General features: G+C 39.4%; 1 protein-coding gene across 3 annotated transcripts; it reads right to left on the bottom strand.

Annotated features, from left to right (window-relative positions):
- Window positions 1-783: 783 nt before the first annotated feature.
- Window positions 784-24,576, bottom strand: MCCC1 (methylcrotonyl-CoA carboxylase subunit 1). 3 transcript variants are annotated; one of them, XM_082319858.1, is made up of 19 exons: window positions 24,507-24,576; window positions 22,469-22,515; window positions 21,284-21,423; window positions 20,751-20,846; window positions 20,463-20,584; window positions 19,646-19,793; window positions 18,814-18,935; window positions 17,529-17,640; window positions 17,126-17,207; window positions 16,191-16,318; window positions 13,130-13,313; window positions 12,509-12,618; window positions 10,794-11,010; window positions 9,598-9,684; window positions 8,970-9,019; window positions 6,517-6,654; window positions 5,050-5,157; window positions 3,957-4,028; window positions 784-2,411 (listed from the first exon to the last, which is right to left on the bottom strand). In XM_082319858.1, exons 3-19 carry the CDS (start codon window positions 21,362-21,364, stop codon window positions 2,292-2,294), a joined length of 1,977 nt encoding a protein of 658 aa, XP_082175984.1. In that variant the 5' UTR covers window positions 21,365-21,423; window positions 22,469-22,515; window positions 24,507-24,576; the 3' UTR covers window positions 784-2,291. The 3 variants fall into 3 exon arrangements, with proteins under 3 accessions (XP_082175984.1, XP_082175983.1, XP_082175985.1); XM_082319857.1 differs by lacking the exon at window positions 24,507-24,576 and adding an exon at window positions 23,813-23,874; XM_082319859.1 differs by lacking the exon at window positions 24,507-24,576 and adding an exon at window positions 23,154-23,174.

Genomic DNA, 24,576 nt, shown 5'->3' with positions numbered 1-24,576 from the left:
CATATGGCTCTTATCAACTCACAGTTATAACACAAGAATTTATTTGTAATAAAGAGAAAAATTCTGAATATTTTCTAAATTAGAATTCTGGGTTACAGGAAAACCTACCTTTAATAATTCTTTGCGCATCTCCAAGTTCAATTAAATCACATTGCAGCAAAACATTTCAAGTGTGCAAATTCTGACAGTGACTTCTGCAAGAGATTTTATTCCGAAATAAACAAAACCATCGCTATTTGAAAAATTGATCTCAGTGGAAACCTACAGAGAAGAAACCTAACAGCTAATTTTCAGAAGTGAGGCAAAATTAAAACTGGTAAAATTATTTGTCTCCCTTCATTCCTAAGGGAGACATTTTGTCGGCTTCCAAGGAACATGCTCTTGTTTCACTGGCTGGCTGAAGCAAGCAGTGCAGATTTAGTGGACGGAGAACTTCATGCTGTGAGTTTTACTGTTTTGCTACAGATTCAGTGTAGCAAAGTAGGTCTAGAAACACAGCAATGTCACATAGAAAGAAAAAAATATATACCAAGCCGCAGTGTCTCTTCAGGACTGAGTTCCCATTTCTACACAGAGATTCAATTTTTATATAAAACAAGTCATTAAACTTACCTGCTGTGAAACCCATTGTGACTGTCTGGATTATTACTTCCTAAATGTGATCTGCAGATTGTGGTCTGTCAGATATCCGATGATGATACATAAACAGCTGCTTAAAACCCTCTAATGCATAAACATAAGCAACCAAGGAAAGAACAAAATGGAGAAAAATGGAAACAAACATTCAAAGTTAAGCTTAATTTTTATTTGGCAGTAAATAAAACTCACTGTGGCAATGTTCTACACTCTCACTGGAGTGTAATTTTTTGTTAGGTGGCCATTGGATTACAAGGAAAATTGAAAAGTATTACTGTATATTTTTAATATACAGACCATCCAGAGCCATTACGTTTTTATAATTTTTGTCTGCATTGCAGGCAAAGCTGCACAGTTACAGAATCAGATCGGAGAATTCCCCGTGACATTGTATAGTGATTCGCAGAGGAGATTTCAGGTAAGTACAAGGACCCATTGGCACAGATGTAACTACAAGGTTGAGATCACTGCAGCATCTGTGTTTGCTTCTTTCTGCAGTGTAAACCATGTTATCGTCTTAAATTAGTATATCAAAAGTTCATATGACAAGCAAGACCTCACCTTAACTAAAAGGTGAAAAGAGTTTGCAAGTTTGCAACAATCAAAATATTTTTTTTTCTTTCCGTTTTCCTGTTTCTGAGGTGCTTTTTAAACAAGTTAAATTAAATTTACAGCAAATGATCGGTATGCTACATCTGGAGAAGTATTTTCTTCGCATATCAAAAAAACCTACCAATTTTCCCTTCTGCAACACTGCAGAGATAAAAAAATCTGACTATTATTCTGAGTCATATTTCATGTTGTTACAAAGACTTTGGTATACTTCATTCCAGCCAATAAGTAATATATTAGAAAGTGAACAATATGGGAAAAGTAATGAGGATTTTGAAGTCGCTATTTTATTTTGGCACACTTTCTAAGTATTAAATAAGCCTATCTTTCTGTGCTACTACTTCATGTTTAAAGATCAAATGATATTTTTGGAAAGCAGTGACGTTCCAGCTTCGATTAGTGTAGCAAATGCTAATATGTATTTTTAAAATGCTTTGTAGCAGCTATTTCAAAGTATATTAAAATAATTTTTGAAATGCAAATTTTCACTACTCATTGAGGTAAACGGGGAAAAAAGATGCACCAAAAATGACTGAGAGGGATCTTGGGTTAAGGAACAATCCTGAATTCCCTTATTCAGGCAAAAGCGTAAGCCACAAACAGTGCCAGAGAAATAAATTCATAAAACAACTGTCACCTTTCAGATTTCCTTCAGGTCAATGCTCTCACATCTCAGGGAAAAAAGGCAGCTGTGAATGAAAAAGTAGGCAGAAGAACCCTAGCTGTCTGTAACTTACAGTCCTTACTAACCTCTCCCATCCTTTAAGAGTTCCACATCTTTTTCCAGTCTAATGCCTTTTTCACAGGCAAACATAACCACTGAACAACAATCACAGAGGTCCACGAGTTCTATACAGAATTACAGTATAGTGATATCCAAATTTCAGTAAAGTCAGCATAATTTACAGTCAAACTATGCAGGAAGTGCAGAGGAAACCAATTCCTCAATCTATTATACAAAACAGTTTGCTGAAATATGAAGAAGTCTTCTCTTGAGAGAAAATCAGCAAAGTAGAAAAAATAAAATGCACCTTCCTTTAATTTTATTTTGACTCGGCCTCTTCATCCACGAATTCCACTAGTGGAGCGTGTCTATTGGCCTGGGCGCCTTCTTGGAAATTAACCTTTTTTATCACTCCTGCCTTTGGAGCCCTGATGGTATGCTGCACAGAAACAGATCAAGAGTGAACCAGCAGGGTACTTTTTTTTCTCCCCACCCCACCCCCTTCAGCAAATGCTAATATTACTCTTTGGTGCAATTAGAACAGAACACAATTACTTCCTCTGACATGTATATTTATTTTAAACCTTCTTTTAAAATGTTATCCTAGACCTTTTTCAAGTTTCATTTTCTCATCAGTATTTCTTTTGATAAGAATATACCAGGGACAAAAATGCTATATAATGTTGTATTTTGAAGTATGAACAGCTGAATGTTATTTTACTTGACTAATACTTTTTGTTATTATAATAAATACCAGACAAAAATAATACAGTTTTACTCCAAAACGTTAATCATATAGCAATTTTGTTCCCTTAAGAGGAATCTGCAGATTTACTAAAGATATTTTTGTTTGCTGGCCAGGAGGGGTCTTTATTGAACAGATATTTGGCAAAATCCAGATGAAATACAAATACAGCTACTAGTGACGGTAAAGGAACAGCATGTTTACATACCAACCCCCAAATTGGTCTACTTGCATTGTATCAGGTTAGTTTTCCATTGAAGTTTTGTTTCTTGGTAATTCTCTAAATAGGGTTAGTCTAATATAAAAACATTTAATATTAGATATTGAATCCTCACATCTAACCAAGGATTCGTTTAAATAATAATTTGCTTTTTAAATTTTACATTTTATATTTCATAACTGAAAAAAAGAGAACAACTCGGATAACGTCAGTCTGAGATATCAGCTAGAGAGGCACAAACATTCAACATCCAATCGCAAATAATTTTGGGTGTAATTTTTTTTAGTGCACAGATGATGTATTTCATGTAATTTTAGTGTAATTTACAAAAGGACATGATAAGGGAAAAGCGAATTTTCTCAACAGTGTTAATTCTGCTACTACAAACTGAATTTTAAAATAAGCTAATAGGCAAACCAAACCAGTTCAGGCTACAGAAACTGTAATTCAAGCAATTTGAGCCATGGTCAAGCAATGTGACAAGATATAATGGCCAAAATACTAGTCCACTGAATGCCATGTGGACAATTACAAAGTCTTCAGTGTGCTCCTGGTAAAACTTTATGTAAATAATAATAAAAAGATTATAAGCAAAAAAATCCTGGGCATATTTACAAAGTCATCATTAGCTAAATTTCTGCATGAAGTAACTGCAGACATTACATATGCTTGTATCGCAGACAGTGAGCAAGAGAGATACCTAGACAGCTTTCCGCTAGAAAAATGAAAGGATTATTGATTTCTCGGGAGGGGAGAGAAGGACTGACAAAGCTAACCAAATGAATGTCAAAACATCTGCAGAATAGCATGGATTATATCATCTTCATTTGTTAATAAAGTAACAGCAAATATAATCCTCTCAAATCTAGTCAGACAACACTTGTTTTATAGCATATAAAGTGATACTGACATCTGCAAGCTACAATCTGCACCATACTTCAATAATGCAACCACAAATAATTAAATTATGACCAGATTTTTATTTTCTCAGTAATTAAAACCTTTTATATGTCACTCACCTCCATTTTCATAGCTATCATAACCATCAGAGGGTCTCCAATCTGAACCTTATCCCCTGCTTTCACAAACACCTACAATTCAAGAGAGAATTGGGGAAAAAATCATGATGTCTGTATCATTAAAAATCATCAGCTGGATCTTGGCTAGCACAGTCCACTGAGTGATTGTGGTTTTGCAAAACAGCCTCATAATATCTTTATTATTGTTGAACTGGGTATCTGAGTTCTCTAGATAATACTCAAGGGGAGTCGGAGGCCATAGAAAGAGGTTCCGTAACAGGATGACCAGGAAGCCATTTATTTATCAAAGAAGAAACACTAGAAGAGACAATGTAATATTCTACGCTTTCTGTGCTTAAGAGCTTCTATTTTGAGAACCACCTCTTCCTGGAGCCAGTCACTAAAGTCATGTTTAAAACAAAATCCAGAAAGAAGATTGCAGGAGCCACCTAGTTTTTCTGCAATACCTTTAATTTAGAGTGTTTACTCAGTATGTAAGCAATCCATATTCAATGTACTCCACCCTGTGAAAGGGTTCATGCTTTTTCATTGCTAGCAGAACCCTTTAACTACTGAACTCTCTTGGACATCCCTTTTCTGTTGAAACTTTTCCACTGTACAGAAAAATATACAAGACTTGCTGAGCTAAAGAAAAAGAAACAAAACCAGAAACAGAAGCAGCGAAACACACATCTTAACAGAAAAGGCATTTCTGAATATTTCTTTTTTTGCAAGTGCATCTAGCATCTCATTCTTTTGGTTAGATGAAATCAATCAAACAGCTTTTAACACTTCATGAAACTTTGACTTAGAAAGTAATTAAGATGAAGAAAAAATTATTTAAGTAGTAGGCTTAGTTAAATGTTCAGACCTTCCAGAGCTCCAGAAAAAGATGACCAGAAGCCTGAAAAACTCCTGGGTGGCTGCTGAAATCAGAGTAAACAGGGCTTTTTCCAATTGGGAGAAGCCACACAGCACTGCCATTTCTGGCTCTCATTCTTTCCTGGCAGTACAGAAGCAAGCACCATTTCTGGAAGCGTGAACTTGGATATGTATTGGAGAATTCATTTCCTACCCATATTACTATAATTACCTTTTCAACCGTGCCCGTCATGGGCGCTACAGCACCACTTTGCGTTCCCACTGAACTTACTGCAGATAAGTACTTGGGTACGGGAAGGCCAATCTGAGCACTACCTTCCTAGAGAAATAAAATCAATGGCATATGAGTTAACAACATAAAATAATACCACTAGTAGACATGCTGACATACAGGGAAAGAACAGATCCAGCTTTAGCCAAATCAGTCAGCTCTTTAGGGTGGCAGACTCCTGGGGCCAGGGCAGCACAACGCCTGTGGGCATGCTATTACTGTGCCCATGTCTAAGTCCTTAAAAGCCACGCCTGCTGCTCCTAAGGATCAGCAAGGAAGGAACTACCCCCGTGAAAAAGAGGCTCCATGTGGAACTTTGTCCCAAACCCACACCTTCCCTATTCACGCAGCAACGGCGCAGAAGGCTTTAGAAAATGAGTAAAGGCTGTTTGCACAAGGGGTAGGCAGGTTGCTGCAACAAGGAAGGCAGGCATTGGCATCTTCATTGCCAGCATTGCCGACATGAGCGTTTCACAATCTACAACAAAATGGATTCAGTGCTAAGCTTAGCAAAAAATTCTCACCGTCATTCAAAATGCCCCGATCCCTCTCAGACCTGCTACCCAGAGTTTCCCAAAGACTGGTTCCCCCCCACATCCTAAAACTCCTGTGATTTCTTCTAGATCCCCCACCTCAGACTCCACTTTGATACCCCAGGAAGACTGAGCTTTGCCATTCCAGCGTGAGTTTTATTGTCCTCATCGCTGGAGCAGCAAAGTTTTCACTGCATTCTGCTGAAAGTCTTAAGGGGCTCAGAGCTAGCGGTTAATTATTGAAATGAATACATAATAATTTATTTATTTAGATTGCATTTTTATTGAGTTACTTTAATGCCCTGTAATCTTTTTAACTGCAAATAAAAAATTACCAGCCTAATCATGCAAATTAGGGTCCCTTTTCTTTCAAATGCCATTATTCATGCAATGCAGATAACGCCATAGTAACTCATAATTCCCATTTTTTAATATTAGCTGAAGTTACCCTTCCTCAGACCAACATCAATTTCTTTCTTATCATTTAATATTAAAAATTAAATACACGGAAATAAAAATACCAGTTACAAGTACTTTGAAATAATCAGTTCGAAATAATTGCTACCGTTCTATGATAAACTTAGATACTTGACCATTTTAATATTTTGTGTTCCCCTCCCTAAACCATCACCTGCAACTGGTTCACCTAATTGTATTTTCTCTTTCTAAAAGTAATTATTTTCTCACTCACTGACCATAAGCAACTAACTTCTAATTATAGCTATAAATCCAACAAGTATCAAAACATTGTATGAACAACCTAAGAACTTGAAATTATGACTCTCTTTCACTTTCTTTTGTAATTTATATTGTTCATTTACATGGATAAAACTCTGAAATTTTATACTTGTGATAATAAAGAAAGAAACTTTACCGGAAAAAAGAGATAAATGGTGTTGTCCAAAATGACCAATTTGGACGTACACACTTTTCCATTTACTGAAGACTTCAAGTAAACTGAATCACCTTCACTGAAGATCTCTCCAGAAATCAGGAATGTTTTATCTTGAATCTGAAAGTGAAATGCTTTTATAAGGACAAAGCCTAACCCTTCATGAACTCTAATACGACAAACCAGAAGTTAGTATTTGTAGTATACACTCATAACGTGTGATTCTTCATAGATAATTGTGGAATTAAAAAAAAAAAAAAATCTTTTAAAATCTTATGTATCATTTATTTTTCAATTAACAGAATGTATTCTGTATCCAATGCAATGAGCTCAGAAGATTAGCTAATATGCTTTCCGAGGACAATTTTTATCACAAACTATGCAATGGCACTCAGCAAAATACAAAGGTATACTATTTCTCAGGAAAAACAAAAAACCAGAATATTCTGTTTAGCGATGCTACTAGAATCCAATATTTTTAATTTGTCCTAGCATCTTGACTTTCTTCAAACTGAAAAATCCATACTATTCAGCTCACACCACAAGTTTCCACAAAGCTTTCCAAAAGACAAGTAACCTCCTCAGTCTTGGAAGCTTGTAATACGAAAGCTACAATACATTCAAGTAAACCTACAAAGGAGCAGAGGAGAGCAGTAATGGAGACAGTGTCAGTTAGACACCAAAACTGCAAAAGAAAGACCAAATGTAAAGGTCATTGATTTGTAGATAACCCTTTCATCTACAGCAATGGAAATTACACCTCTTGTCACAACTTCAGGATATAAAGACAGTAAGAATATGAACATAAGTGCAATACATTTAACTGATCTTTTTAGTTTTAAGTCTAACATCAGTGAGCAAAGAATCAGAGACTTGCTAGTCTTTCAGGATGGTAGGAGTAGAGATAAAATTCAGTCTTCATTTATACAGTCACATACTATTTTTCCACTGAATGAAGACCTTACAACATGCATTGAAAGCATACTGCTGATCTGATACTGATCCCTGAGAAAAAAATCCTTTGCTTGATCAGTATTCTCAGCAGGGTTGCAAATTAGGGGAACAACCCTGGGCAGCACTGTGAGCGCCTGCCAGTTCCATGGCCCAGCAACCTGCTCTAGTTGCTTGGCCTCAGGACAGGCTCTGTAGCACTCCAGAGGCACTGTCCTCCTCGTGACCAGCTCCCGATCCTGTTTCTCCATCCCTTATCTCCAGCTTCTCTCCATTTCCATCTCAACCCCCATTCTTCCTTCTTCCCTGGGAGTCTACGTTCTCCCAGTTGCACTTCCCCTCCCCAAAAGGCCCCACTCTACCTTCCTTCCAGCCCCTTTTCCTTTTTTGCTGACATTAGTTATATGAGGTAAGTCTGAAGCGTAAAAGCTCTCCTGCATTACGTATGTCATCAATACACCCAGAATAACCTGGGTTTTACTTGAGGGATGTCGATTATCTCAGTATTCCTATCAGTAGAAATAAGGGCATAAGAGTTTGAGTTACCCAACATGTGGTTATACACATGAAAGCACAATAATTTTCTCACTATTTTTCTAGTACGCTCATCTCTATACAGACTAAGCAGTTCATAAATACTGACTTATTCTCATAATCCTCCTTTTCTGAATATTGGAAGCAAGACACTGAACTACAGAGAGACTGCATTCCTGAGCACGCAATCATTTTGGGTGCCAAATTTGAGATAAAACCCATTTGACTCCAGGCGATGCAAGAAGGATATTCAACACTCAGCAAAACACAACCCCCATAAGCCACACAATTAAGAGACTATCACACACACACACAAAAATCTATGTTTAAAGCATCTTGAGTTGATTCCTGTAGGATCTCTATAGTGTAGACAGAGAAAGAATCCAATTCTATGGGGCATCATTCAATTATTTAACCAGAAGATTTACTACTCTCATCATTCCTCATCTCATTTGGTAATCACTTTCCAATTTCCATCTTCAAAAAAAAAAAAAAAAAAAAAAAAAGAAGTGTTATCTTACAGATAGTGCTCTAAAAAGCTTCTATTTATCCCACAGGAGATCCATCTCATGCACAAAATAAAGCAGGAGTCCTCTGGAAAAAGTGTCTTTTTAAATGCAGATTTAAATCCAACTTCCAATGTTTTAGAAAGACAAATTTAAGGAAGGGAAAAATAAAGAGTAAGATCTTTAAATACTGGAAAAACAAATGCTTTTCTTAGCCTTATTTTTAGAAGCATTTTAGTAGCTCTTCCATGCCAATCCAGCATCTAGCAGAGATAATTTCAGGCCAAAATAATAGTCTACAACAATGGCTGCAAGCAAACCAAAAATGGAATCCTGTATTGGTAATTATCAAGCAACTTTAATAACAGTTACTACCAAGAGAAGTCTACAGGAAACTGATTCTCCTTTTATCTAATGAAACATCTGAAAAAATTGGACTTGTACCTGCATGTTGTATGACCCTTCTTGATTGTAACTTACAGCTACATCCACAACTGTTCAATAAAACAAAATATGTATATGTGAGTAGATTTAATTATAAGATCTAGAGAATAATGACATATAAACAATATCTAGTCTTCTTTGACTTCAAAAAAAAAAAGAGACCTACCAATACTAAGAACAAGTATTTTCGGATTAGCTTAGTACATACCGCAGATTTCATACTGAATTCTAGACAATTTGTTTTTCAAAGATGAACACCTGAAGTTATGCTCTGAAATCCATACTAAGTTACCTGGACAGAGAACAGATTTCTGATGGGAAAAAGTGCTGAATACTTTCACACCAAAGTGAAAGAAAAAAAAGTCAATGGCACTCAGCTCTTCTAAAAATCTCAACCTTATTCATTTAAATGATGAACATTAGTAGTGTCATTTGAAATTGGTTTATATCTCCTCAAGATCTAACAGTGTGGATTAATCATGCAATTCTGTGAATTCCCTGCTTAAATTGCATAAAACTCATACTGCTTCTATTTGCTACTTCTAAACCTGAATTTTCAAGCACCAGTTGACATAACTTTACCCATCAAGTATCTCCTCTCCCTCCACACACTTTTTTAGTAACTTACTGTTTTCCCCATCCAGCAGAGACAGTTTTCTAGTATAACATATATTTATTCTTCTACCAGTGCTGGACGCAAATGGCGAGAATTTATCTAAAACACAAAATATACAGACAAATTACTTTCATTCTACTTCGGCAAAACACAATACTTCAGACTTACACCATAAAATCACTACCCTACGATTACTACCATCATACTTATATATTTATATTGCCCACGAAAGATTGGGGAACCACTGTAATAGATAGTGACAATCCTTCACTCAAGCTTCAACACTGAGTAAGCTGAGGCCGTGTAACCTACAGAAAACATGTCACTAACAACAGCACTTACTAAGGAGGAGGATATTGACTGTTCTCCACAAACACATCCTTGAACAGGACAAGAAAGCATGGGAATTCGACAGCAACACAGCAGATTCAGATTAACCTTTAGGTGAAAGTCTCAACTGTAAGAGCAGTCAAACAAGGCAGCAAATTGTCCGGGAAGATTGAGGGGTTTTCTCTTGGCGTTACCGAGAATGGATCAGATATGCAGCTATCAGATATTGCCTGATTAGTTCATTGCCTCTTGAAGCAAGGGAACAGTGTATGGGAATCTTTCCAATCCCACTCTCCCACGTTTCCAGGATAGTTAAAGCGGAGGAGGAAAGACAATTAACGAGGCTGTTGGCAGCATACATTAGATTTATATGAAGTTTTTGTTAACAGTAATCACATGCCCCACTGGTACAGCCATTATCAGTGTCAGAACTCAACAATGTTCAGCTCCTGAAGGCCTGTTCATTCCATTAAACCTTACAGCTTCTCCCACTCCTAGCCAAGTCAATTTTACTTCTGAAGACCTTGGGCCAACCGTAGGAATAACAGTGACAGATACTCACTGTTTATGCTTGTAAAGAACAAAGAGTACACACTGACACCGATTATGAATCCCAAGGTCTTTCAGTTAGTGCCTATCTGAAGTGCTGTGGGAAGCAGTCTGTACATTACAGCGGTGATATATTCAATACCTGCCCCTTAACAAAAGTTAGTCTGCGCTGTGTGTAAATATCTGACAGACGCCAGAATGCAGAACCCTGAGCAGGCACAAAGTAAGGCAAAAAGGGAGCACGCAAATTAAATAATTGCACATGAGCTCACAGCACCGTCTCATCCAGTCACAAGTAAAACAAAACAAAACAAAAGAATGATCCTTACCATCTGACTGATCTCTAAAAGCATCTGTTAGCATTTTCTCTTTCAGTATGAGTCCTAGAGCTGCCTGACACAAAACTGCATGTGGGGTTGCCTTTTTGGTTGGAAACAGTTCATCATGGTGCTGAGGAATGAAATTAGTGTGCACATTTCCAGCCTCAAACTGTGGGTGTCCTGACAGGCTCAGTAAGAAATCAATATTGGTGCTTAATCCTACAATCTGTAAAGAAAAAGAAGCATATTGCCAAACTGAAATGAAGTTATGAATGAATGTACAGCTTTCTGCTCAACTTATGCACAGATGATAGATGCATCTGTCTTCAAAGAGCACCATCAAAACACAAAGTTTATCAATAAAATGTAATTAATTCAACTGGTCTGTTTTTTTTCCACCAATGAAACCATTTCTTTTAAAAAGAAAAAAAAAACCCACAAGAGTAGCTTTGAGAAAGCACTCTGTTTTCAAAACACTACCTTTGTCCACTGTGAAGTCAAAGAAAGTTTCCCAGCAATAGTAATGGGAGGTAATTTAGGAAAAAAAACCCTACTGTTTCCGCAAATCATGCTCTAAGTATTCAAAAGAACATTCCTAATATTAAAAGTGCCTCTTATTAAAAATGAGTTATAATACTTTCAGCTATTCCATATTTGATCTTTTAATAGTAAAAAATGGGAACAGTGACTTTTATGAATTTACTAGATACTATCCAATTCCTGCTGTGCAAAATATCTAAGCAAACAACAGGAAAACAGAACCAATTATTTTAGAGAAATCAGTGAAACTGGTAACTACCCAGGGCAGTGGTTGAGTCCCCATCCCTGGAGGTAATTAAAAGACGTGGTACTTAGGGACATGGTTTAGTGGTGGACTTGGCAGTGCTGGGTTAACGGTTGAACTTCATGATCTTAAAGGTCTTTTCCAACCTAAACGATTCTCTGATTCCATATTGTGCTGTCAACTTTTATTGACAGAACTACTAAGAAAATTCTGGGAAAAAAACAAGGGAATTCTTTTATCTCTTTCACTTGCAGTAATCTTCATTTTTAGCTAAAACAATAGCGGGCCAAACATTTTCAGTACCTCAATCATGTTTACGTTGTTGATTTAAAACCGTAAGTTAATTCTGCACAAATAATATTCAGTCTCACCTCAAGTCAAACCTTCTGAATTCCGCTTTTGGAAATAGATATAATACCTGTAGTTTTTATAGGGGAAAAAGGGACCACTTCTTAAAGAGAACTGGCAGCATTAAAAATGCTCCATTATTTCTTTACCACATGTATACTCTAAGAATGTAATTGTTTTTATAAATTAGAAATTACAAGCAAACATCATCTGACACAAATTCCACCTGTAAATTCCTTTAACCTTGAGAAAGCTCACACCACAATTGAAAATGTTGTTGTTTAGCATTACTCTTCTACAAAGTCCCAGCTGCATCATCCAACTGAAGATATTGCAAACTTAAGAAAAATCTATGTGTAAAACTGGACTTCACACTTACCTCTACTCACTCCACCAATGAAAACAGTTTGCAAATTAGGAAAAAATACAGCCTCTGCAAACAAATAAGACATCTGAAATGGCAGTGGCAATGTAGGCTCCCTCTCAGAAACCACTGTTGTTTTACTGCAGTATTTTGTCCATGTTTTCTTAGCTCAAGATGTTCACAAAGTTAGCTCAAGATCTGAAATCATACTGGGCTCCTTCTACTTACATTATATTGGTGCAAACTGTATCGCAACTTTCTCAGCGCTGCTTGACGATCCTCAGCCCAAACAACTAGCTTTGCAATCATTGGATCGTAGTGAACAGAAACCTCATCACCTAAAATATATAAAAGAAAAATGCTGTGACACTAAACCAAGTATTTCTGAAAGTTGGTAATGCATAGTACCACACACCATATGGCATTAAACTCTGACACAACTGATGGCCACATTTCGCTATGTCCTTAAAGAACATTAATCTTTAATGATGTGACTTGGCATTTCAATTTCAAGGACAACTTCAGTACAGACTTTCGTAGAGGTAACATTACTCAAATTCAGTTTTCTTTGTTGCAATCAGAATGCTGGATTGATAAATTGTCATGAGAATATAATCAGCATGATCCAATGGACAATAAGTTGGATAGAGGTAAATAAAGAGGTAAGTGAAATACTCAGTGATTGACTAAAAGTACATGGACAATCACAAGGAAGAATAATTCTGTAGAGATTTGTCTTTGTAACAACGCCCTGTCAGACAGACTTATTTAGGCCAAAGAGGCAAATGCATACAAAGAAAAGCTTTTGATGTGAAATATTTTCAATTACACCACAGCCTTCAGTTTTACCTTGTCTGACTCCAGTTTCTATCCTGGTGAAACTATCAGGTGCTGGGGTGGATAAGTGCAACAACGGCCCAGCGCCTGGCATAAAGTTATTATTAGGGTCTTCAGCATATATTCTAGCTTCAAATGCATGGCCCCGGAGCAGAATCTCTTCCTGCATTAGAGGAATCTTCTCTCCTGCTGCAACCTGAAAACAATAGTTTTTTTTCTTTAATGCGTGATCAATATTCTGGAGTGCCAATGTATGAAATATTAAATATCTTTCTTCTAAACATGAACAACTAGAAAGCACATTAAAAAAAGCACAAGGAGAAAAAAGTGGTAGGTCATAAAAGGCTAATTCGGAAGTCATTACTCCCTTTTCTCTGGGGGTCATCAGTGAAAGGATTCTGAATTATTATTGTGTAAATTGACCTCCTAATATTTCACACAGCTAAAGCATAATGGAATTTTTTTTTTTCTATTGGTTATGTCAAAAAATAATTAAATGTTTAAGTTAAAGCCTGGTCAACTAAGACAAGATTTTATTAGAGAAAAATTGTTCCCAAAGCAGATGATAAAATGGATTACTGGCAGCCAGCACTAATGGCATATGCTGTTGATTCCTCCGTATGCTGTGGGACCTGTACATTTAAGAGAATTTTTAAGAACCCTTAATGGGGAAGGAAACATAGTTTTATTACTCAAAGGAATTCACATTACAAATACAGGAATATCAACAAACACCAACAACACACTAGTCAGACTGAAAAAACAGGGCTTTTAGGGACAAAATAAAAACAAGAAGCCTGCTGCAGTTAAACACAGTGGAGACCCTTTACCAAGAAGCTACACAATTTCCATCTACACGGGTGTCCTGGTTTTGGCTGGGGTAGAGTTAATGTTCTTCCCAGTAGCTGGCACAGTGCTGTGTTTTGGGTTTAGGATGAGACTGATGTCGATAACCCCCTGATGTTTCAGTTGCTGCTCAGCAGTGCTTACACCAGTCAAGGGCTTTCCAGCTCCCCATGCCCTGCCCGGTGCACAAGGAGCTGGGAGGGGGCACAGCCGGGGGGGCTGTCCCAGACTGGCCCAAGGGCTACTCCATACCCTATGGTGTCGTGCCCAGTATAGGAACTGGGGGGAGCTGGCCGGGAGGTGGGGACCGCTGCTCAGAGATGGGCTGGGCATCAGTCAGCAAGTGGTGAGCGATTGCATTGTGCATCACTTGCTTTGTATATTATTATTATTATTATTATTATTACTACTACTACTACTACTGTTTCACATTATTTTATTTCAATTATCAAACTGTTCTTATCTTAACCCACAAGTTTTCTCAATTTTACTCTTCCAGTTCTCTCCCCCATCCCACTGGGGTGGGGGGAGTGAGCAAGCAGCTGTTTGGGGCTTAGTTGCTGGCTGGAGTTAAACCACGACAACGGGAAAATACAAGTTCCTATTAAAAAAATTTGTAGCAACATTTCATCTTCTTTTGAAGTGTCTGGGGTTTTCCATACTCTGCCTTCTACCACCAAACTATGGATTTCAGCAGAGACAGCAGAATATAACTTAGTCTTCAAAGAAACAGTACTATACGGATTCACAAAAACAATCTCTCCAAGAACCGACAGACATATTCTGTCTATTGACTCATTAAGCCACACGCCAAGACCACTGAACCCTTCCACCTTCTCTCTTTCTTCCAGTATTGTTCGATCCCTGCTCCAACTCAGCACTCAATGCTCAACCCAGATCAGGAAGATCAGTTCCTCCTTTTTGCATCAGCATTTGCCATTTTAGTTTTCTTCTGGGTACACTAAACACTCCTGCACCCTATCTACTTAAGCTCAATGCGTGCTGCTGTCCTCACTTTTGGATTTATCTAACCAGAATTGTTTTTCATTTCCAGTTCCCTACGGTCCAAAACTTCCTGTTATCATTCGCACGTGTGAGTAATCTCTCTGCAAATTGGGTGTGTGAGGAAATAGCCTGCTTCTAGTCCACACAAGTATACATTTATTTTAGAATGTGACTATACTGGTATAACACCAGGCACATGTTTTTGTGAAGAGCTTTCCTCCTACGGCCTGATCCAAGCATGATTTTTGGGCCAGAAATACATTTGAATAGAGTTTAAAAATATTTTCAGCATGGCAAGGGGGAGATCAGGACCTTATCCTCTGTCCTGGTTTCAGCTGGGATAGTTAATTTTCGTCTTGGTAGCCGGTATGGGGCTGTGTTTTGGGTTTAGGATGAGAACAATGTCGAGGATACGCTGACGTTTTGTTCTTGCTAAGTAGTTGCTAAGTGGCGCTCACAGTGGTAAAGGACTTTTCAACTGCCCATGCTCTGCCGGGTGCACAAGAAGCTGGGAGGGGGCACAGCCGGGGGGAGTGCTGGCCCAGACTGGCCCAAGCGCTATTCCATACCATATGACGTCATGCTCAGTATATATAAGCTGGGGGAAGAAGAAGGAAGGGGGGACATTGGGCATGATGGCGTTTGTCTTCCCAAGTAACCGTTACGCGTGATGGAGCCCTGCTTTCCTGGGGATGGCTGAACACCTGCCTGCCGGTGGGAAGTAGTGAATGAATTCCTTGTTTTGTTTGCGTGCACGGTTTTTGTTTTGCCTATTTAACTGTTCTAATTTATTTTGCTTCAATTATTAAACTGTTCTTATCTCAACCCACGAGTTTCCTCCCTTTTACCCTTCTGATTCTCTCCCCCATCCCACTGGGAGGGAGTGAGCGAGCGGCTGCGTGGTGCTTAGTTGCTGGCTGGGGTTAAACCACGACATCCTCCCACTTTCCACATTCTCTATAACCTCTCTAAATATACTTTATAAAATGTTTTTTTCTCTACACAACTGGAAGAAGTTGCAATTGTCGGACTTCAGAGCATCTACACAATGCTCTACAACCAAATAGAGTAATACAAGGTGTTCCTTTGGAGCAAAGGAAACTCTACCCAATTAGCTGAAGAGGAGATGACGATCTGAAAACAACTCTGGTCTCTCATAGGCAATATCAAAGATGCTCACCAGACAAGAGGAACTCTACTTGTAAAATCAATTAACACTTACCCTAAGCTGCCATTCCACCAAGTCTGTTCCAGTGATCATCTCTGTAACTGGGTGCTCTACTTGCAGTCTGGTATTCATCTCCATGAAGTAAAAATTATGTTGGGAGTCCATAATAAATTCCACTGTTCCTGAAGTATTTAATAAAAGGGCATTTCACCAAAACAAGACTTTTTCAGAATGGACACCTGAGACACTTAATTGATTTATGCCAGGACAAGACTATTATTTCTAAACCAGATACTCTGAATTTCATTAAATTCTATACAAATTATCTTAAAGGGTCATACAACTGATATCTGAAAACAGAAGGGTGGTCTTCTGGCACATTTACATATCCAGCACTGTTTAGTAGACATTCTCCTCTACAGTAAGAGCTGCATTTTGTTAGAGCTGTAAAAAGTGTACCAAGTATTGTGTATATGTATAGAGCGTGTAATTATTTTTTAAAAGTAAGTATCCAAAGAAAGCAGTGAGAAAACAAAAGTCACAAATAATTTTAGCAGGTTATTTTTCATCTGGGAAATAGCATGGACTTTACAGACAGTGAGTTGTGGGGGTTTTTTAAAGGCTTTACTGTTTGAATATAAAGTACTATTCTTTGTAGGCTGAAAGAGAAATTATTTTTCCCTTGCTCTGTTCAAACTGACTAACATTCATAATGCTCACTTTCCAACAACAATCCAGCTGATTGAATTATCTGCCCTGAAATTTTTTCTTTCTATTCTTCAGCTGCCACTGGTCTTGAGCTCAGACCAGGTATGCTAGTTTAAATTTGTAATTACATCAGAATTAACTATGTGATTACTTGCTTAAACCTGAAAAAAATTAGGGGATGCGTGTCATACTCTAAAACAACCAGATGCCATTTGCCTTGAGGCTTAAAGTCTTATTAAGTTAAAAGTATACCTCTGGAGCAGCCGTACCTCCAGACTTACCTGCTCCCACATAATTCACTGCTTTAGCTGCTTTGACAGCAGCTTCTCCAAGTCGCTTTCGAACTTCAGGATTAATTCCTGGCTGTAAATAGTAATACGAAAGAGTATAAATTATTGTGAATTTTGGCGATATTAAACCTACTATGCATGAATATTTTGTGGTATTTAGCAACTGTAATGAAATCCTTACCAATGTTATATTGAAATCTACATAATTTTTCCCTGAGAATCATTTTCTAAAGCAAGTCATTTTTTCAATTAGAGCATTTTCTGCAGCAAAATTAAAACAGGTACTGAGAATTACAAATAAATTACTACCCACTAAATACATTCGATGGGAGTCAGCAATTACTTTAGAAATATGTCAGTTCATAGAAAAATATTGTAAGAACTTTCTGCTCACCCCTGGTGCCTCTTCAATGATCTTCTGATGTCGTCTTTGCACGCTGCAGTCTCTTTCAAACAAATAGACTGCATTGCCATGCTGGTCACCAAATACTTGGACTTCAACATGCCTGTTTCATAATAATAAATGTTTCAACATATTTCAATAAAGCCCCCATTCTGTGACTGACCTCACCCAAACAGACTTTGAACTTGTAGACAGTACAACTGTACACTTCAGTAGGACTTCTTATTTTAAACTTCTAGGTTCAATTCTCTGCCCTCAAATAGCCAAAAATGTAGAAATGAGACTGCTATTATGCAGGATTTCAATTGCTGAAGACTTCCTCAATCTCCTAAATTAAATAGGATTCTAAATGCCAGCTACTGCAGTGAAACCTCATAGGCCATAGGATAAACAAGATACATATCTAAAGGCTGCTACCTCTTTATTAGGTATTATAATAAAAGTAAAACCACTTCACTATTGTTTGATAATGATCGTTTCCCTCATAATTTACTGTGTAGCAATTCACAAGAGGCAGCAGCCCTGGTTCAGGAATAACATTGCTTATTTCAACATGCCATTTCAGAGGACAACTATTAGCTGGCAGGACTTCATTCAATGTATAAAACTAAGAAAAACCTGTCACCATTCTGATAATCCTCTGGTGCTGGCAAAAGCAATTCCCCAGGAATTTAATGAGATTTTTCTCATGCCCATCTGACAGCATAAGCAGGCCCTCAGTCTCTTTAGAATAAATGCTTCCTTTATTGTGATGCTTCAAGAAAAACAGATGTTAAGTACAAGAGTATCAAACAGACCTCTGTGAAAAGTTCTTTGTAAAAAATAAATTAGCTCAGTTTCACAGGTCAGGCATGAGCTAAAGACTATCACTTCTGTTTTAAATATCAAAATAGAGAAAGATTAAATAACTAGTTTAGGACACCTGAGGGCAGCAGACACTCCACGACAGATTGACTCAGGTCTGTAGTTCAAGTATTATAAAGTGATTTTTTTTTTCTAGATGTAAATTGAGTTGAGAAAGCTCACTCAAGGAGGAATATCAATGTCATTAAATGTCACTGCCATGTCTCCCAAACAGCGGGATTTTAATCCTTATCATTCAAAACAAAGTCACCACAAGAAATTCAATACACTATGAACAATTTTGACTAAATTAACACCTGCCATAGTGCAAATAAAACATACAAGACCCATTTTCATCCTACTACTAAAACAGTTATGTTTATTTAACAGTAGAATAAACATTAGTGTTCATATTAAAACATCTGTTTCTCACCTTGGATTAACTACAAATTTCTCAATCAGCATTGCATCATCATTGAAAGACTTCTTTGCTTCTCTCCTAGCTGATTCTAGTTGGTCCAGAAACTCCTTTTCTGAATGAGCAATTCTCATGCCCTAAAATACCAAAAAAAAAGCATATCTAAACGTCTAAAACTACGGTACACAATAAAAATCCTTGTTGCACACAAACAGGTACATAACTAAACCAGCAAGACATGAGCTTAACAATAACACTTCTCCCTTCTTTCTTAAACTTTAGCAAAATTGTGTATCAACTTCCAGTAAGATAAGCCTACTAAGTCCCACTGAAAGTGCCATTAGAAACGTAAAAAACAGATATTACCAATCCATTGATATGGATGAGTATAAAATTCAATTTTATTCTTAAATATCATGGAAATTTTACATGATTGGCAGAGAAAAACTGATTTCATTAAAAAAGAAATATAGCCATTTTGGAAATGGCTAGAATTCTCTATCATGCCATTTTTATAGAAATTTCTTTCAAAGTAAAATCAGATTTAGACAGGCAATTCACCATACATTAAAAACCATCCAGACACCAAATACTTAAATGGTATTTCTAATCACCTCTTATGCAATATTTAGAACTGTTTGGAAAAAAAAAAAAGTGACAGAAGCTATCACAAAGTAACAATTTAAAGTCATCTAATGGAAATGAGATTTCATAGTGCCAGATTAGACATTAATAATAAATTTTAACCAAAAGTAGTTTTCCAGTTTCTTTGTTTTCAAAGATTTCTTTTACAGACACCAAGACATGACAACTTTACACCATGTGATAAACAAGTTAGTTCCTTTACCTTTCCTCCACCTCCGCGAACAGCTTTAATCATTACTGGATATCCTATTCTCTTGGCATGTTCCTTTAGACACTCATCTGATTGATCTTCTCCATGATAACCTTCAACAACAGGAACGCCAGCAGCAGACATTATAGCTTTGGAAGTGCTTTGACAGAACAGTTTTATGTTTAGAACGATAATAGTATTTTTTTTTTCTTACTTTAAGCTCCAAACCTGTATATATATGCATGCAACTTCACATATGCATGCAAAACTAGTTAAATTACAGAGGTAATTTACTTTCACATTATGAAGTGATAAAAACTTAATTCTCTGAAATTAGTATTACACTGTTCATGTGCTGGTAATAACCTTATTTCCATATTCTCGATTTGTACTTCATACCCTGGAAACATTTCTTTGATCTAAGTAACTAAGAATAAGATCCTCTGTGATGAACAAAACTTATCACCCCAATTTACATGAGCCACCATAACCCCTGATGATATGGTGTTTCTTTTGACTGATACACAAGACATCCAATCTGACTGCTGAACCCTTACCTATATAACACTGCAATGCCCCAGTTCTGGAAAACTAGAATCAGTTAGGTATTTAATTATCAAAATTCTAATAACTGAACAACCTTGATTGCTTCTACGTGAATCTCACATCTATAAACCTGGAGCTTATTCCTTTGAAGAAAGCCATAAAAATAAAAGACAATGAAAACTGACAGAATAAAACAATTATGGAGCAACTGGTCATTTGTTAACAAAATTAGCTTTGCCAAACTGTAAATCACATAACCAAGTAACAAATCAGAAACAGATACCTCTTAATACCCATATCTCTGATAGCAGATGAAGGCGGACCTATGAAGATGATTCCCTCTTGCTTGCACAGCTCTGCAAACTCTGTGTTTTCTGAGAGGAAACCATAACCTGGATGAATAGCCTAAAACAGAATAATATTACCAGGCTATTTTGGTACCCGTTTAGCTTAGAAAACCCTGACACTTCAGTAGAGTGCCAAGGAAACACATGATGGAAACACCATGGGTAAAAATAAAGAACTAAAGAGCATGGAAGTAACAGAAGATTTAAGGTCATGATCTACTTACCTGTGCTGCTGAGACCTTGGCCACCTGCATTATTTTCTCCATGGCCAAGTAACTCTGCTGTGAGGGTGCCGGACCAATGCAATATGCTTCATCTGCCTGTTACCGAAAAAACACATATAACACAGACTGTTTCTTAGCTAATAAAAAGGAAATTGAACGGAATTTCTGAGCTAATTACACTGTTTATCAGACTGCTAGCATGCAACATTTTAAATCACTGCCTCTCTTCATGGAGAGGCTCAACGAGGTGAAACAAATTCTGACTTTCTTCCCAAAATCAGAGTGCATTCTCTAACCCCCAGTGGCTACTCTAGAGCTAGAGCACCAAACTTCAATACAACTCCTGTGAAGCTGTCGGGTGCTGAGACAGAGACTAGGCAAACTTCTCATCGATTCAAGGGAAACTTGGAAGTAACTCTACAGAGGTGAAAATCAACTGCATTAGCACACACATCTACTTTCACGTTGAACTTATTAATGAGAACTACTGTTGTGAATGAACGTTAATCACAAACTTAAGGAATATACTTCACCATTGCTACATGCATGGAATTCCTGTCTGCTTCACTATAAACTGCTACAGACTTCACACCCATTTTCTTTGCTGTTCGCATCACTCTGCACGCAATTTCTCCTCGGTTTGCGATAAGAATCTTCTCTATGTTGTGACCTCCTGTTTAAAAGGATGAAGCACAGTAAGCAATTTTTAAAAGAAATATATCCTTAAAAACATGCCTGGAAATAAAGCAATTTTAAAATTCAGATTTCTTTTTCATCATTTATAGTGTTTACGCATTTCTTCTGATAATGAAAAAATATGTGCTTCACCGAAAAGCATTTCCATGCTAGCCTTGGAATTTTTTTTCTTAGAGCCCTCATGCAGAAGTATGTTTAAGTCTTTGTTTCTTTTTAGAATTCAAGAAATATATTCTAGGCCTAAAACAACACTTAAACACGTAAACACAAAAGTTGATGCTTATATTTTCACTGTGTACTTTCTGGACCAACTAGGAAACAATTAACACCTGCCCCCGCCCCCAACAGAAGTGATCCACATTTCTTTGAAGAGCACTATTCCCCGCTGATACACAGTCACAAAGAAATAACAAGGTATGAAGTTTTTTGTTTGTTTTTTTTGTTTGTTTGTTTTTTAAACAGTGACTTACAAGCTTCTATTAAGTCTCATGACAGCAGTTAAAACATAATAGAAATATAAGGCCAGCACAGCCAGAGATCTCACAGGCAGAACTAAATAGCTTAAAATTAACTAATAAAACGAAAATATACCTCTGAATTCTAAAATCTATCTTTTTAAACAACATGACAACAAAGTCAGTTTAAATCATCTTGCTAAATATTTTTAACTTTCCTTCATAAATTGCTTAAATACCGTTATGCCTAAAAAACAACTCTCACAGCCTTTGCAGCGTTTGTATCAGAAAAGGACTCAGAGGAAAACATCACAAAACCAAAGAGCTTTCATTAAGTTGAGTATACTTAAATATGACAGATAAAGTTATTCAAAACGTTGTTTATACATGAAAGATTATTTCTGTTAGGTCAGCTACAGACTACTGTTTTCAAAAACTATACAAATATTGCATATTTATTTTAAAAACCTACAGTTCTTCAGCAACTAATGGCTTAAAACAAATTGTAAAACGATTCACATTACAGAAGCAATTAAACCTAGTAGCTAAAGAAGTAAAATTTCATACCTATCGTTGAGGCCCATTTCACAAATCTTTGTACTTGGAGCCATTGCCTGTACAATTACAAACACACAGAAGCGTTACAAAAGTGCACGAAGAAGTGGCAACTGAGCTACTTCTATTTTCAGGTGAGAGGAGGACAGCACTAAAACAGCTCCGAAGCTTTTGATACAACTATTTACACAGAACATGTTCAAGTACAACACGGAAGGTTGTACAAACTTCACCAGATCGCTCCGTAAGCGTTTTCATTTAGACACAACAGAAATTATCCCCTTGCTTTTTTAGCAGCATTCGAATTGAAATAGTCAGCATTAAAAAAAAAAAAAAAAAAACTCTTTTAGTGGACAGAACTGCCAACATCTGGCATTTATTACAGAGAAGGCAACTCGAAGTATTCGGGAAAGAAGACATAAACCACCACAAAACAAAAACCTTAAAAAGGAAATAGGAGCTGTTTATATAGAGAAAAGGTGCAAGAGAAAAGAATGTGAAAGACAGCAAGAAAGAAGAGCTATGAAGAATTTCAGAAATTAAAAGTTAAACCTCGAATGACTAACACGAAAGAAATCAGATGGCAAAGGCCAAGCGGCTGGAAGAAACTGTAAAAGTAAACTCTCGGAACTGTTTTAATTAACGGATAAATCAACTTCGGAATCTTGGATCGAGTCCAGCAATTCTGAAACAATACCAGGCACAACGAGAGGAGACGTCCTTGGCACCGCACGCCCTAAGGCTCGGTTTCAGTAACAAGCGGGGAAATGGGTGCATTTCCCAAACCCCGCACGAACAGCTGCCACCACCGGCAGCTCCGTCTGCAGGGGGCCACCGGCAGCCGAGGGGGGGCTACAGCCGCCGGGCAGCCGTGGCTACCGAACCCCGCGCACCGGGACGGCTGCATCGAACCGGTACCAACTGCTGAAGCCGCGCCGGCAGCGCCAGGCGGGGATTTTTGCTCTTTCTTCCCACAGAGGAGCCCGGGGTACCGGTATCCCCCCCACACGCGGGCCACCCCCGGACCGAGCGGCGGGGCCGAGCGGCGGCCCAGCTGCCTCGCTCCTCCCGAGGCGCAGAGCCCCGTCCCCTCCTCCCTCGGGCAGCCCCGGCTCCCGGCGCGGCCCGGGGAAGCCTCCCCCCGCGCCAGGCCCGACAGCCGCCGCCGGCTCCCTCCCGGGCGCGGTCCCCGCCGCCCGTCAGCCCCGGCCACCGGCCGCCGCGGAGCGCGCCGCCCCAGCGGGGAGCGGGGGGGAGCGGGGAGCGCGGCGGCCGCCCCCGGGGGAAGCGAGGGAGCGAAGCGAGGGGCCGCGGGGCCCGGGGCGCCCCGCACCGCCCGCCCCGCCCCGCACTCACTGACGCCGCAGCGCCCAGAGGCAGCAGCGGCCCCGCTCGGCCGCCAGCACCAGCGCCATGTTGGGAGCGCGGGGGCCGGCGGGACGGGGGTGTGCGCGCCAGCCCGGCCGCCAGTGGCTGCCGCGGGCGCCGGGCCGCGGCGGGGCGGAGCCGCCGGGCGCGGAGCGGGGGAGCCGCGCTCGGGGCGAGGGCAGGGGAAGGGGGTGGCGTGCGCGCTCCCGGGCGGGGGGGATGGCTCGGGGGGGGAAGCCGGGAGGCGGCGGCAGGGTCGGATGGCGCTGAGAAGCCGGGCAATAAAACGTCAGATCAAATAAAACGCGTATCAATGCCAAGCGGTGCCCGCCGCAGAAGGAGCGGGTGCCTCTGTGGAAGCACGGGCTGCGACCCGCCGTGCTCCCTGCGGAATGACGCCGGGGCTGCCCGGGAGCCGCGCCGTGAAGCGGGAGGGTGCGCGGGAGGGGCAGGGGGGTGCCCCGCGCCGCGCCCCGGCCCGCGCGGCGCCGCCTCGCGCACACGGGGGAGGCCGAGGGCGCGCGGGGCCCGCGCAGCCCGGCCCCCGCCGGCGGAAAGCGGCGGCTGCCGAGGGGCCGGCGGCTCCGTGCGGGCCCCGCCGGCCGCCCCCGCCACCGGGAGAGAAGCGGCGGGAGCGTCCCCGCCCTCACCTCGCCCGCCCCCGCCACGCCCGTTACTGAACCGAGGCCAACGGCGGTGGTCAGGCGAACTGTCGTACTGGTAGGCTGCAAGAAAGCATGTCCAACGTAGTA

Source organism: Platalea leucorodia, assembly GCF_965183815.1.
Source record: "Platalea leucorodia genome assembly, chromosome: 8".
NCBI classification, from domain to species: domain Eukaryota; kingdom Metazoa; phylum Chordata; class Aves; order Pelecaniformes; family Threskiornithidae; genus Platalea; species Platalea leucorodia.
Note: the sequence above shows the minus strand (reverse complement) of the source record. Positions and strands in the feature narration are given on the sequence as shown.